This window comes from Mobula birostris, chromosome 20, assembly GCF_030028105.1.
Source record: "Mobula birostris isolate sMobBir1 chromosome 20, sMobBir1.hap1, whole genome shotgun sequence".
Classification (NCBI taxonomy): Eukaryota; Metazoa; Chordata; class Chondrichthyes; order Myliobatiformes; family Myliobatidae; genus Mobula; species Mobula birostris.
The window spans coordinates 62160663-62176436 of record NC_092389.1 but is presented as its reverse complement, the minus strand read 5'-3'; the positions used below and the strand labels follow the sequence as shown (position 1 = coordinate 62176436).

Genomic DNA, 15774 nt, shown 5'->3' with positions numbered 1-15774 from the left:
TCCTCTACTGTGCCTATTGTCTTGTTTATTAATTATTGTACTGTCTTGCACTGTTTTGTGCACTTTTTGTAGTGCTGTGCAGGTCTGTAGTCTAGTGTAGTTTTTGTGTTGTTTTACGTAGTCTCATAGAAACATAGAAACATAGAAAATAGGTGCAGAAGTAGGCCATTCGGCCCTTCGAGCCTGCACCGCCATTTATTATGATCATGTCTGATCATCCAACTCAGAATCCCGCCCCAGCCTTCCCTCCATACTCCCTGATCCCTTTAGCCACAAGGGCCATATCTAACTCCCTCTTAAATATAGCCAATAAACTGGCCTCAACTGTTTCCTGTGGCAGAGAATTCCACAGATTCACCACTCTCTGTGTGAAGAAGTTTTTCCTAATCTCGGTCCTAAAAGGCTTCCCCTCTATCTTCAAACTGTGGCCCCTCGTTCTGGACTTCCCGTGTAGCCTTTTGCTGTTTCACATAGTCCAGTGTAGTTTTGTGTTGTTTCATGTAGCACCAGGGTCCTGGAGGAACGTTGTTTTGTTTTTACTGTGTACTGTACCAGCAGTTTATGTTCGAAATGACAATAAAAGCGACTTGACTTGACTTAAGCAACACATCAAAGTTGCTGGTGAATGCAGTTTGTCAAAAGGAACAACAGTGAACTATTATCTGATTGGGGAAAATGTTCACACAACAGAAGTACAGAAGGAAATATGAGTCCTTGGGCAAGACTCCCAGAAGGATAACTTACAGGTTGAGTCTGTGGTAAAGAAGGCAAATGCAATGCTGACACTTGTTTAAAGTGAAGTAGAATATATCTGGGCATCCGTTACCTCGTGACACCATGGATTTGCGCCTTGGAAGGTTTCCAGGGCGCAGGCCTGGCCAAGGTTGTACGGAAGACCGGCAGTTGCCCATTCGGCAAGTCTTCCCTCTCCACGCCACCGATGTTGTCCAAGGGAAGGGCACTAGGACCCATACAGCTTGGCACCGGTGTATGGCAGAGCAATGTGTAGTTAAGTGCCTTGCTCAAGGACACAACACGCTGCCTCAGCTGAGGTTCGAACTAGCGACCTTCAGATCACTAGACCGACACATTAACCACTTGGCCACGAGCCAACTATAACCAAGTAGAATATATAAGCAAGGAGATGATGCTGATAATTTATAAGACACTACTTAGGCCGCACTTAGCATATATCTCAGAAAAGGTGTGTTGTCATTGGAGAGGGTACAGAGGATGTTCAAGAATATGATTCCAGGAATGAAGGGGTTCAGATATAAGGAGCGTTTGCCAGCCTTTGGCCTGTAATCCTGCACTGACTTATTTTTTTTAATAAATGCGGGTGTTGGGGGGTAAATCTCACTGAAACCCACCGAATGTGGAAAGGTCCGGATAGTGCGGATGAGGAGAGGAATTTTCGAATGGTGGGGTAGCCATAACAGAGGGCACAGTCTCAAAACTGAGGAGTGACCTTTTAGAGTAGTTAAGGAGGATTTTATTTAGTCAGAGAGCAGTGAATCTGTGGAATTCTCTGTCACAGACGACAGTGGGTGGGGGCAGGTTTGTGGGTACATTTAAGGTTGAAGCTAATAGTTTGCTGATCAGTCAGGGCATCAGGCCAAGGAGGCAGGTGCATGGGGCTAACTGCATTTCCTTGGCTTTGTATCTGCATTTGGCACAAGGACAATAAAGTTGAATCTAATCTCACCTATTGGTTCACTTAAATAATTTTTCATCTCGTCTCTCCTGTGTGTGTTTTCTTTCGTTGTCTCCTGTTGGTTACGTGAAAGCTTTCCAATCCTCTAACTTCCCACTATTTTCTTGCTATATCATATGACCCCGCTTTTGTGTGAAACACATACACAGAATACTGGAGGATCCTAGGAGGCCAGGCAGCATATATGGGAAATAGTAAACAGCCGGCGTTTCGGGCTGAGATCCTTCATCAGGACTGGGGGGAAAAATATAAGACGTTAGAGGAAAATGTGTGGGGTTTGGAGGGTGGACGAAGTGGTAGGTGATCGGTGAAACTGGGAGAGGGGTAGTAGTGAAGGAAAAAAAAAATCTTAGGATATAATTTCCTTAACGATTGTCGAAAGATCATTGCTAATACCTCCACATTTCTTCAGCCACCTCTTTCAGATCTCTGGGGTGTACAACATCTTGTCCAGGTGACTTATTTACCTTCAGACCTTTGTGTTTCCCCAAGAACCTTCTCCTGAGTAACGTAACTTTACACATTCTGACCACTGACATCTGGGACTTCCATATTCCTGCCAGTGAATTCGATAAATAAGAGTGATGTACAATACTTATTCAGTTCATCTGCCATCACCTTGCACCCCCACCCCATTACTACCTCTTCAGCATCCTTTTTCAATGGTCCGACATCCACTTCTGCCTCTCTTTTACACTATATCTACCTGAAGGAAAATGTGGTACCCTCTTTAATATTACTGGCTAGGTCACCTATGTGTGTATTCCACCTTTTCCTTCTTAATTATTTTAGTTGCATACTGTTGCTTTTCAAAGCTTCCCAATCCCCTAACTTCCTAGTATGCCCTCTCTTTGGTTTCTATGCTGTCTGTTCTGTCACCTTACCTTTGGAATATTACTTCCTCTTTGTGATGTATATATCCTGTGCCTTCCGAATTGCTTCCAGAAATTCTAGCCATTGCTGCTCTGTTTTCCTCCCTGCCCGTGTTCTTTTCAAATCAATTTTTCTCTCATGCCTCTCTAATTCACTTTATTTCACATCTGACTTTAGCTTCTCTTTCTGTAATGTCAGAGTGAATCTGATCATATTCAGATCACTTGCCCCGAGGGTTCTTGGAACTTAAGTGATCTAATTGATTCTGGTTCAATACAACACCCAATCCAGAAAACTGATCCCCAGGTGGGCTCAACCACGAGCTGCTCTAAAAACGCTTCTTGTAGGCATGCTAGGAATTCCTCCTCTTGAGACCAACACCAGCCTAATTTTCCTAATCACCTGCATGGCAATCCGTCATGTCTTCTGTAACTCTGCCCTTTGGCACGCATTTTCTATCTCCCACTGTAATTTGTGGGCCACAGACTTACTACTGTTTGGAGGTCTCTGTACAATTCCCATGAGGTTTTTTTTTACATCTGCTGATCCTTAATTCTACCAACAGATTCTACACCTTCCAACCCTATGCCACCCCTTTCTAAAGATTTAATTTAATATTTTACCAACAGAGAAACACAACCCCACTAGCAGCTTGTTCTTTCAAGGAACAGATAAGTATCTGGGAAACAAGAGGACCTGCAGTTGCTAGAAATCTGGAGAACTACACACAAAGTGCTGGAGGAGCTCAGCATGTCAGGCAGCATCTATGCATGGGAAGCAACATTTCGGGCCAAGGCTCTTCATCGAGACTCGATACCCACGTATCTGGAATATCAACAAGCACAGAAAGGAGAAAGTAGTGCAAAATAGGGAAATCCTTTGACAAAATTTAGTCCAAGGCTTAAAAAATCCTGCCAAACACAGCTGAATAGTTAACAAATACAACAATGGCAATAAACACTTTCATCAATACCAACATTGACTTTTTTCATAAAAATATCTTGGACCCGTTTCAATCAGTAACATTTACAACGATAACTAAGAACTATTTACACTCAAACCCACTTAGATTAACACTACCTTGGATAGAAGGAGGAAGAGAAATAACATACTTGAAAAAAATCACAAAACAGTCAGATAAAAATTCTAAGTAAATATTTTCATCAAAAATGAACAGGATTTAGGAAAAAAAATGGAAAATACATGAAATACAAACAAACAAGGCAGCAAGTGCAGAAAATTCCAAGAGAAACCAGACACAATCCAACATATTCCAGGACCCTGCAGCAGTTTAACTCAATCTGATTACTTACAAAGGTACAATCAAGTGGCAAAAATCTTGCTTTAAAATACAAACTCATGAATGCCCTCCATCACTTCACAAAGGCACCATAAATTCAAGCCTGATCCAGTTTTAAAGTCAAAATATTACAAATTATATGATAATCAATACGTTATTTCAGATGGGATAATCCATAATAACCATCCAGATTTAATATTACAGGATAAACAAGCAGGAATAACTCCCTCAATAGATATAACCATTCCCAACACACACGTTCCTCGACCAGTGCAGCACCTCACAACAGGCATTGTTGGTGTCATCAGTCCAACAACCGAATTATTTTCCCTGTCAATCAGCTTCCAAGTGTTGCTACTCTCTCATTCGTTGCCACGCCCCGCTGCCGATTCCATTCTCATCATACGTTCTTACCCTGCCCATCGTCCATAGCTCCAAACTCTGCCCTGTGCAGACCTGCCTTTGGTTTCTGACCCTGCTCCGTTGAACATCCAACTGATGGTTTCCCATTCTGCTTTCAGTCTTTAGAGGACAGTGGTGGTTTTCAACAACTCTTTAGAAGTATGGAAGATGACCCATAATGTGGGAATAAGCCCTGAATAAGGAGGTTAACTACCAATGTCATTCGTCCTTAGCACAGAGATTTGAGGAGCGAAGACTATCTCAGACAGAACTGCAGTCAGCTCGTCTTCTTCAGTCTGCAGAAAATTCAAGGGAAACCTCTTCACCCACAGAGTGGTGACTGTTTGGAACCCATCACCACAGGGAGAGCGAGAGGGGAACAACAGGAGAGGATTTAAAAGGACTGTTGTCGAACAGAATCATTGGCAGGGTCCAGCCGGCCTGAGTTAACTCTCTACTGTAAACTAGTTGTGTTATAAATTCACTAAGTATCGGAGACAGAGTTTAAGATAGAACTGATTTATTTGTCTCAGATCCAGAATATTAAACTCCAGTCCCATTAAAGGGGAATGAGCAGCAGAAGAATTTCCTCCCATGCCCAGTGACCAGGGTGCAGAACTGGGTGTGGTGAGCAGCAGCAATGAATGAATGAATGAATGGAATTTATTTCGGTCAGTACAAACACAACAAAAAGCATCATTTTTAATGATGATTTCATAATGACAATTTCATAAGACAAAATTACAACAAAAAACATAAATATTCTTTAAAAAAGACTGAAAGGGTGTAGGCTGAACCTATAGATTATTATGCCTACCCCTCATACTCATACAACAACATATTTGGTGTCAATCATCACATCAAAACAAACTAAAATCATTAAATTTTAACACAACGTCCAATTCCAAGTATCATTTATTTACATGACACCTGTTCATTTTAAATCATGTATTTTATATTTGTTCATTAAATTATTTTGAAATTTTTTAAAAACTTGTTAACTGTGGTGCATGTTTTTAAATTCTCACTGCAACTGTTCCATAGATTCACACCTCTGACTGAAATACAATGATTTTTTTTACATTTGTTCTTATCCTTTGTTTTTGAAATATACATGTTCCTCTCAATTTATTCTGACTTTCTCTCATTTTAAACAACCTTTGGATACTTTGTGGTAACTGTCCATCTTTTACTTTATACATAATTTGTATTATTTTAAAATCTATGAAATCTCTGAATTTTAAAGTGTTTAGTTGAATAAATAGTAGATTGGTTGGCTCATAATAACTTACCTAATTTACAATTTGTATGACTTTCTTTTGGAGTAGAAAAATTGAATTTGTATTGGTTTTGTATGTATTTCCCCCGTAACTCCAAACAGTAAGTCAGGTATGGGGCTATAAGTGAACAGTATAATGTATACAAAGATTCCTGATTTAAGAAATCTTGCACTTTGTACAGTGTTGCAATAGATTTTGACATTTTTGCTTTGACATAATTTATATGTGGTTTCCAGCTTAATTTATTATCTATTGCAACTCCTAAAAATTTTGTTTCAAATACCTCATCAATTCAAACATTATTTATTGCAAGTTTACTATATGAGTTTGGTACACAGTTTCCAAATATTATGAATTTAGTTTTACTTACAGTGATAATTTGTTAATATCAAACCGTTTCTTTATAATTCTTAGATCTTTCCCCACTGTATCCAAAAGTTGTTTCAGATGTTCCCCACTACAAAATATAGTTGTATCATCAGCAAATAATACACATTTTAATGTCTGAGAAACCTTACATATATTGTTTATATACAAAGTGAACAGCAATGGACCAAGCACTAACCTTGTGGAACCCCACAAATTACCCTCAAAAGTTTTGAATTTGATTTGTTTATATGCAAATACTGATGTGTGTCTTCAAATAACTACTTAACCAGCCATGTGTCACCCCTGTAATACCATATCTTTCTAATTTTGATAATAATAATTTATGGCCAATGGTGTCAAATGCTTTTTTTTTAGATCAAGGAATCTTGTACATCAATGTTCAGCACCGACAGTCACTCCTGAAATTGCATTCAGCAACGGTGATGGACAAATATCCGGCATGCAGCTAATTGAAACTTTCTCCCCAGTGTGAACCCAGCAGTGTGTCACAAGGTTAGACTACTGACTGAATCCTTCCACATTCACAACAGGTGAATGGCCTCTCCCCAGTGTGAACTCAATGATGCACATTTGGTGGTGATGGCTGAGAGAATCTCTTCCCAAAGTTTGAGCAGGAGAATGGCCCCTCCCCAGTGTGAACTCGCTGGTGTTTCTGTCGATGAGATGACCGAGCGAATCCCTTCCCACATTCACAGCAGGTGAAGGGCCACGCCCCAGTGTGAACTGACTGGTGCGCCAGTAGTTCGGATGACCGAGTGAATCCTTTTCCACAGTCTGAGCAGGTGAATGGCCACTCCCCAGTGTGAACTGACTGGTGTGCCAGTAGTTCGGATGACTGAGTGAATCCTTTCCCACAGTCTGAGCAGGTGAATGGCCACTCCCCAGTGTGAACTGACTGGTGTGCCAATAGGGTGGATGATCGAGTGAATCCCTTTCCACAGTCTAAGCAGGTGTACGGCTTCTCCCCAGTATGAACTCGTTGGTGACTCTGTAGGTCGGATGACCGAGTGAATGTCTTCCCACAGACTGAGCAGGTGAACGGCCTCTCTGCAGTGTGAACTGACTGGTGTGTCAGTAGGTGAGCTGCCTGTGTGAATCCTCTCCCACAGTCAGAGCAGGTGAATGCCCTCTCCCCAGTGTGAACTGACCGATGTCTCAGTAGGTGAGATGCCTGAGTGAACCCCTTCCCACAGTCTTTGCAGGTGAATGGCCTCGCCCCAGTGTGAACTGACTGGTGTCTCTGTCGGTGAGATGATGTAGTGAATCCCTTCCCACAGTCTGAGCAGGTGAATGGCCTCTCCCTAGTGTGAACTGACTGGTGTACCAGTAGGTCGGATGACCGAGTGAATCCCTTCCCACAGTCTGAGCAGGTGAATGGCCTCTCCCTAGTGTGAACCGACTGGTGTACCAATAGGTCGGATGTCCGAGTGAATCCCTTCCCGCAGTCTGAGCAGGTGAACGGCCTCTCTCCAGCGTGAACTCTCTGATGTACCTTCAGATTATATGACCGAGTGAATACCTTCCCACAGTCCGAGCAGGTGAACGGCCGCTCCCCGGTGTGAACTCGCTGGTGAGCCATTAGGTCAGATGACCAAGTGAATCCTTCCCCACAAATTCAGCAGATGACCAGCCTCTGCCCAGTGTGAACTGACTGGTGTGTCCATAGGTGGGATGACCAACTGAATCCCTTCTCACACACAGACAGATGAATGGCCTTGTCCCAGCGTGAACTTGCTGATGTACCTTCAGTTGAAATGACCCAGTGAATCCCTCCCCACAGTCTGAGCAGGAAGGATGGTTGATTGAATCCCTTGCTCCACTTCTTAAATATTTGGACAGAGACGTGTTGAGATTGAGATCCCCTTAGATAAATTCCTTGTCGTTTTTAACCTGTAAAAAGATATACAAAATCCATCAATGGGTGAAGGACAACATTTCAGATGAGATCACTTCAGTTGCCAAGGTGTGAACTGTTACAGTGAGGTTCAACCCAAGTTGGAGAGAGAAATCATCTTCTAACTGGGCACAGAGCTGGGATCTGTAATGACCATCAAACTCTCTGATGCTCTTCCTGTCTCTCTAAGAATGGGGCATTTCTGTCATCTCCAGTCTGTGACCTGGCTCAGTTTGACTCTCTCCATTGGTATTATTCTCTGTTCCCACTGAGCTGCATGGGTTCCTGGCCCCACAGTAACCGAAACACTCTCACACAACTAGCCTTTGTTGACGTGCAGCTGTGATTTTCTTTTATGTACTGTTAATTTAAAGTGTCATAGTTTTAATGCCATGTAAGTACCTCCTGCTCGGATGTACTGTATGGTTGGTCTGCACAGCTGTTATAAGGACTTTGAGTGAATATTAGTACTTTTTTAAGGTTCTTGTCACAGTCATAGAAAAGTACAACACAGACACAGGCCCTTTGGCCCATCTAGTTTGTGCTGAACTATTTAAACTGTCTACTCCCGTACCCCTACCATCCAGGTACCTATACAAACATCTTCAATGTTGACATTGAGCTCGCATGCACCACTTGTGCTGGCTGCTCATTCAACCCATGGCCTCCGGTTGTGGTCCCACCCCATCCCAGTGGTAAAAGCCAGCTTGCATTTACCCTATCTATACCCCTCATAATTGTGGTATACCTCCATCAGATCTCCCCTCAATCTTCTGCATTCCAAGGAATAAAGTCCTGACCTGTTCAATCTTCCCTTATAACCCAAGTCCTCCAGACATGGCAGCATCCTTGTAAGTGTTCTCCGAACCCTTTCAACCTCTTTTACATCCTTCCTGTAGGTAGGTGACCAAAACCGCACACAACACTCCAGATTAGGCCTCACCAATGTCTTGTACAACGTCAACATAACATCCATCTCCTGTACTCAGTATTTTACTTTCTGAAGGCCATGGTGGCAATATCTTTCTTTCCATCCCTATCAAACTGGAGCACCACTTTCAGTGAGTTATAGACCTGTATTCCCAGATCCCTTTCTTCTGCAGCACCCCTCAGTGCGCTACCGGTCACTGTAAGACCTAGATCCTACCAAAGTGCAACACCTCACACTCGTCTGCATTACATTCCATTTTCCACTTCTCAGCCCATTATTCACGCTGGTCCAGATCGCACTGCAGGCCATGGTAGTCTTCCTCGCTGTCCACTACACCACCAATCTCGGTGTCATCCACAAATCTGATGACCCAGCGAACCAGGTTATCATCCAGATTACTGATATAGATACGGATCCAGTACCGACCCTGTGGCATACCACTAGTCACAGGCCTCCGGTCACAGAGGCAGCCATCTGCTACCACACTCTGGCTTCTCCCAAAGCCAGTGTCTCATCCAATTTACTATCTCATCTTGAATGCTGAGTGACCGAACCTTCTTGGCCAACCTTCCATATGAGACTTTGTCGAGTGCCTTGCTAAAGTCGATGTAAACAACATCCACTGCTTTGCCTTCATCCACTTTCCTGGTAACTTCAAAGAGAAACTCTATAATATTGGTTAGACATGACCTACCATGCACAAAGCCATGCTGCCTCTCCTTAATCAGTGCACATCTATACAAATACTTATATATCCGGTTCCTGCACACACATTCCAATAACTTTCCCACTACTGATGTCAGGCTCACCGACGGATAATTTCTTCATTTAATTTTAGAGCCTTTCTTGAACAGCGGAACAACATTGGCTGTCATCCAATCCCCCAGTACCTCACCTATCACTGAAGATTATTTAAATATCTGTGCTTGGGCATTATTCCTTTTTTTTTCGCAAGAGATTTAATCAATATACATATACTCTATAAAGAGTAATGAATAAGATATGTTTATTTATTTATTTATGTCTATATTATGTATTGAATTGAACTGCTGCTGCTAAGTTTACAAGTTTCATGACACATGTCGGTGATAACGTACTGTCTCGGTACTTTTATATCTGTGTGCTCTAGCACTTCTTTTATTCACAGTTATTTTGTAAAGAACACTGTTGTTTGCATTTCTGGTCAGATGCTATTTGCACTTCATTGGCTTTGTATCTGTACTCGGCACAATGACAATAAAGTTGAATCTAATAAACTTGATTCTGATTCTGATTGTTTTTTTTGATCTGGAGAGAGAAAAGCCAACGGGATGATAGATTATACATTATTTCTGGGAACAAAACATCTGTAGATGTGAAGTTACCACTATCACGGACATTTACAAAGACAGGTGTGTAAAAAAGAGTCTGAAGGATCACTGGGGACCCGAGTCATTCCAAAAACAAACTGTTCCAGCTGCTTCTATCCGGGAAGCGGTACCGCAGCATAAAAGCCAGGACCAACAGGCTCCTGGACAGCTTCTTCCACCAGGCCATCAGACTGATTAGTTCTTGCCAATGGTGGCACTAGCAAGCCTTACCACGAGGATATTAGTCCCCTTCTAGTTCTGTTCCCCTAACAAACAAATCACGTATCACCCCTTTGACTTTCCACTGCCAGGTAATACCCCCTCGGCCACCAATCTCTAAAGTGGACTACCTGCTATTGTGGGGGATGGCCACAGGAGTACTCTGAGATGGCTATATAACCTCATTTCCTTTCCTGACCCTCACCCAGTTTCCTGTGTCCTGCACCCTGGATGTAACTCACCTCTGTTCATGTCATACCTATCACCATCTCTGACTCCCGGATGATCCGGAATTCATCCATTTCCAGCTCCAACTCCATAAAATGAAGGGTTACAAGCTGCAGCTGGATGCACATCTTGTCGGTCAGGGACACTGGAGGTCCCCCCACCTTCCCATCAATGTCTCCTCTAATTTGTAATGACCAGTAGGCACAAAAATCCTGCGATGTGCATTTTATTTTTTGCATGGTGACAACAACATGTGCACGCTGAATTGTATATATAGAGGTATTCATTTCAACAGCTAGCAAATCACCGTCAATGGAACTCTGATCTCCTCTGGGTTTGATCGAGTTCATCTGCACTCTCACACATCCTATGCAGCAGGCCTGTAGTGGGTTATGAAGGATTTTCTCGCCAGAGCTTTTGCACACTGTCCATATGTGACTTGCTTGCAAAATGATGCTTTAAAAAGTCAGATTTCCAAATATCACTCCACTCCGTCCCACTTGCAAATTCTCCAGCAACTTTTCCGTCACCACAATACACACAGGTAACACCAGTTTCAGTATTGTACGTAAATATTTCCCCTGAACCCTCGCCCAGGTGATTGACGGTGGTGAACTCAGTGATGGCAATGCCAATGAATATGAATATGAAGGGCAGTAGTCTGTCTCATTGGAGTCTGGCACATTTGTGATGTGAAAGCTAATTCTGCCCAGAACAAAGGTGTTTGATATCATTATGTACCCAGAGAGAATGGGTCAAAACGTTCCCACGGGTAGAAAAATCCAGAACAAGAGGAGGTAGAAGAAGCATGGAGGAACTCAGCAGGCCAGGCAGTATCTATGGAAAAGAGTACTAATGCTGAGTTCCTCCAGCATTTTGTATGTGTTGCTTCGATTTCCAACATCTGCAGATTTTCTCTTGTTTGTGATTGGAGGCAGAACAAAGGTGATTTTCTTAACAGCTGATGTAAAAGATTTGGTTCCCTTTCTCCGTGTTCTGAATCCTTGCATTTGGATAGCAAGTTCAGGGCAAAAATCAAAAAGGGCCACTTTTCAACAGAATTTTATAAGGGCTAAGAGTGTTGTAAAAGCAAGCCTGAAGGCTTTGTGTGTCAATGCAAGGAGCATTCGTAACAAGGTGGATGAATTAAAAGTGCAGATAGTTATTAATGAATATGATATAGTAGGGACCACAGAGACCTGGCTCCAGGGTGATCAAGGATGGGAGCTCAACATTCGGGGATATTCAATATTCAGGAGGGTCAGACATGAAAGAAAAGGAGGTGGGGTGGCATTGCAGGTTAGAGAGGAGATTAACGCAATAGAAAGGAAAGACATTAGCCGGGAAGATGTGGAATCGATATGGGTAGAGCTCCATAACAATAAGGGGCAGAAAACGCTGGTGGGAGTTGTGTACAGGCCACCTAACAGTAGTAGTAAGGTTGGGGATGGCATTAAACAGGAAATTAGAAATGTGTGCAATAAAGGAACAGCATTATAATGGGTGACTTCAATCTACATGTAGATTGGGTGAACCAAATTGGTAAAGGTGCTGAGGAAGAGGATTTCTTGGAATGCATGCGGAATGGTTTTCTGAACCAACATGTCGAGGACCAACTGGAGAGCAGGCCATTCTAGACTGGGTATTGAGCAATGAGGAAGGGTTAATTAGCAATCTTGTCGTGAGAGGCCCCTTGGGTAAGAGTGACCACAATATGCTGGAATTCTTCATTAAAATGGAGAGCGACATGTTAATTCAGAAACAAAGGTTCTGAACTTAAAGAAGGGTAACTTTGAAGGTATGAGACGTGAATTAGCAAAGATAGACTGGCAAATGATACTTAAAGGATTGACGGTGGATATGCAATGGCAAGCATTTAAAGATCGCATGGATGAACTACAACAATTGTTCATCCCAGTTTGGCAAAAGAATAAATCAAGGAAGGTAGTGCACCCGTGGCTGACAAGAGAAATTAGGGATAGTATTAATTCCAAAGAAGAAACATACAAATTAGCCAGAAAAAGTGGCACACCTGAGGACTGGGAGAGATTCAGAGTCCAACAGAGGAGGACAAAGGGCTTAATTAGGAAGGGGAAAAAAGATTATGAGAGAAAGCTGGCAGAGAACATAAAAACTGACTGTTAAAGCTTTTATAGATATGTGAAAAGAAAAAGATTGGTTAAGACAAATGTAGGTCCCTTACAGTCAGAAACAGGTGAATTGATCATGGGGAACAAGGACACGGCAGACCAATTGAATAACTACTTTGGTTCTGTCTTCACTAAGGAGGACATAAATAATTCTCTGGAAATAGTAGCGGGGAGAGGGTCTAGTGAGATGGAGAAACTGAGGGAAATACATGTTAGTAGGGAAGTGGTGTTAGGTAAATTGAAGGGATTGAAGGCAAATAAATCCCCAGGGCCAGATGGTCTGCATCCCAGAGTGCTTAAGGAAGTAGCCCAAGAAATAGTGGATGCATTAGTGATAATTTTTCAAAACTCTTTAGATTCTGGATTAGTTCCTGAGCATTGGAGGGCGGCTAATGTAACCCCACTTTTTAAAAAAGGAGGGAGAGAGAAACCGGGGAATTATAGACCGGTTAGCCTGACATCGGTGGTGGGGAATATGCTAGAGTCAGTTATCAAAGATGTGATAACAGCACATTTGGAAAGCGGTGAAATCATCGGACAAAGTCAGCATGGATTTGTGAAAGGAAAATCATGTCTGACGAATGTCATAGAATTTTCTGAGGATGTAACTAGTAGAATGGATAGGGGAGAACCAGTGGATGTGATATATTTGGATTTTCAAAAGGCTTTTGACAAGGTCCCACACAGGAGATTAGTGTGCAAACTTAAAGCACACGGTATTGGGGGTAAGGTATTGATGTGGATAGAGAATTGGTTGGCAGACAGGAAGCAAAGAGTGGGAATAAACGGGACCTTCTCAGAATGGCAGGCAGTGACTAGTGGGGTACCGCAAGGCTCAGTGCTGGGACCTCAGTTGTTTACAATATATATTAATGACTTAGACCAGGGAATTAAATGCATTATCTCCAAGTTTGCGGATGACACAAAGCTGGGTGGCAGTGTTAGCTGAGACGAGGATGCTAAAAGGATGCAGGGTGACTTGGAGAGGTTAGGTGAGTGGGCAAATTCATGGCAGATGAAATTTAATGTGGATAAATGTGAGGTTATCCACTTTGGTGGCAAAAACAGGAAAACAGTTTATTATCTGAATGGTGGCCGATTCGGGAAAGGGGAGGTGCAATGAGACCTGGGTGTCATTGTACACCAGTCATTGAAAGTGGGCATGTAGGTACAGCAGGTGGTGAAAAAGGCGAATGGTATGCTGGCATTTATAGCGAGAGGATTCGAGTACAGGAGCAGGGCGGTACTACTGCAGTTGTACAAGGCCTTGGTGAGACCACACCTGGAGTATTGTGTGCAGTTTTGGTCCCCTTATCTGAGGAAAGGCATTTTTGCCATAGAGGGAGTACAAAGAAGGATCACCAGATTGATTCCTGGGATGGCAGGACTTTCATATGATTAAAGACTGGATCGACTATACTTATACTCTCTGGAATTTAGAAGATTGAGGGGAGATCTTATTGAAACGTATAAAATTCTAAAGGGATTGGACAGGCCAGATGCAGGAAAATTGTTCCCGATGTTGGGGAAGTCCAGAGCGAGGGGTCACAGTTTGAGGATAAAGGGGAAGCCTTTTAGGACCGAGATGAGGAAAAACTTCTTCACACGAGAGTGGTGAATCTGTGGAATTCTCTGCCACAGGAAACAGTTGAGGCCAGTTCACTGGCGATATCTAAGAGGGAGTTAGATATGGCCCTTGTGGCTACGGGGATCAGGGGGTATGGAGAGAAGGCAGGTACAGGGTTCTGAGTTGGATGATCAGCCATGATCATACTGACTGGCGGTGCAGGCTCGAAGGGCCGAATGGCCTGCTGCTGTAACTATTCTCTTTGTTTCCATGAGCTCAGCTCTGTCTGAGAGATCCATCGGTTCCCATTCCCTGATCAGCCGGAATCTCCCCGGTTCCGGGTACGGATCGTGGGGCTCAGAGAGAGGGAAGACAAGAGCACTGTCCCGGGATTACGGGCTACGGAGTCCGGAATCCACAGCAATTGTACTGCAGTCAGTGTTGATATCTTTCGCCCGCAAACCCTCTCTTACCTGGAGCCGGTTCCCCGAGGCCTTTGTGTACTGCGCGCATGCGCGTTATTCGGGAACACCCGCAACCCTGACGCCTGCGCATTCGATCGGTGCTGCAGGGAAAATTGTTACGCAAAGCTTTATGGGTAATCACGGCGCCATTAAAAGTTTCTGCAAGCTCCGGTTCCATGCCCATACCTCAATTTTTTTGTGCGTAGAATACTCAGCAGCTCCCAGAAACAATAAAGTATCCGCGTGTTTAATGCCAACGTAGAACCCTTTACAAATGCGCATATAAAACACAAGAGATTCTGCTGTTGCTGGAAATGTAGACGCATACACACAAAATGTTGGGTGAATGCTGTGCGATGTGTCCTCTGTTTCAAATCAGTACCCCTTAATGACAAGCCGTACAATGGATGCGGTTAAATAATTAAGATTTTATAACTCTTACTTGAAATATGCGATTAGTAGAGAAGCAAATTATGAAATAAAAAGGCGCCAAGAATAATAATTCGACAGTTCCTGCACAAAGAACTCGCTGGAGCTCACGCAGTATCCTCGGTTCACCATTCGATTTCTTCCGAACTCCGCGGGTTCCGAGTCCCCGCTCGGGGTCCGCTCCGCTAGCCAGCTCACAGCATCTCTTCGTGCGCGTCTTCTCTCTTCATCCCCGTGGCGCGTTCTGCCCAAATCCCGCGCAAACAATAGCTTTCAAATACACAAGAAAGAATAGCATCTGTCCCTATCGGTTAGCAAATGAATACATGACCCGTTATCACTAATTATAACCCAAACATGCTGCTACAGAGAACCCCTTACATCAGCAGTTAAAATTACAGAGAAGTCATTTTTATTAGCCTCAGCAAGTAACATGAAAGAAGAACCCCTTACAGAAAGGAGATGTCAGAGTTACGTTTTTTACACAAAGAATGGTGGGTGTGCGGAATGCACTGTCGGTGACGGTGAAGGAGGCGAATACAATAGGGTGTTTTAAGAGACTCTTAGATTGGTACATGGAGCCT

The 15774-nt window shown here is 43.1% G+C and overlaps 1 protein-coding gene across 1 annotated transcript in view; it reads right to left on the bottom strand.

The window, feature by feature from the left end:
• The window catches only part of LOC140185033 (uncharacterized), a 50129-nt gene extending 35032 nt beyond the window's left edge, over positions 1–15097 (bottom strand). Inside the window, exons 1-2 of the mRNA XM_072238257.1 lie at positions 14771–15097; positions 6537–7849 (exon numbers count right to left, since the gene is read on the bottom strand). Of these exons, the coding sequence (XP_072094358.1) occupies positions 6537–7538 (1002 nt within the window). The 5' untranslated portion in view covers positions 7539–7849; positions 14771–15097. The remainder of the gene's footprint in view (positions 1–6536; positions 7850–14770) is intronic.
• Positions 15098–15774: the final 677 nt, after the last annotated feature.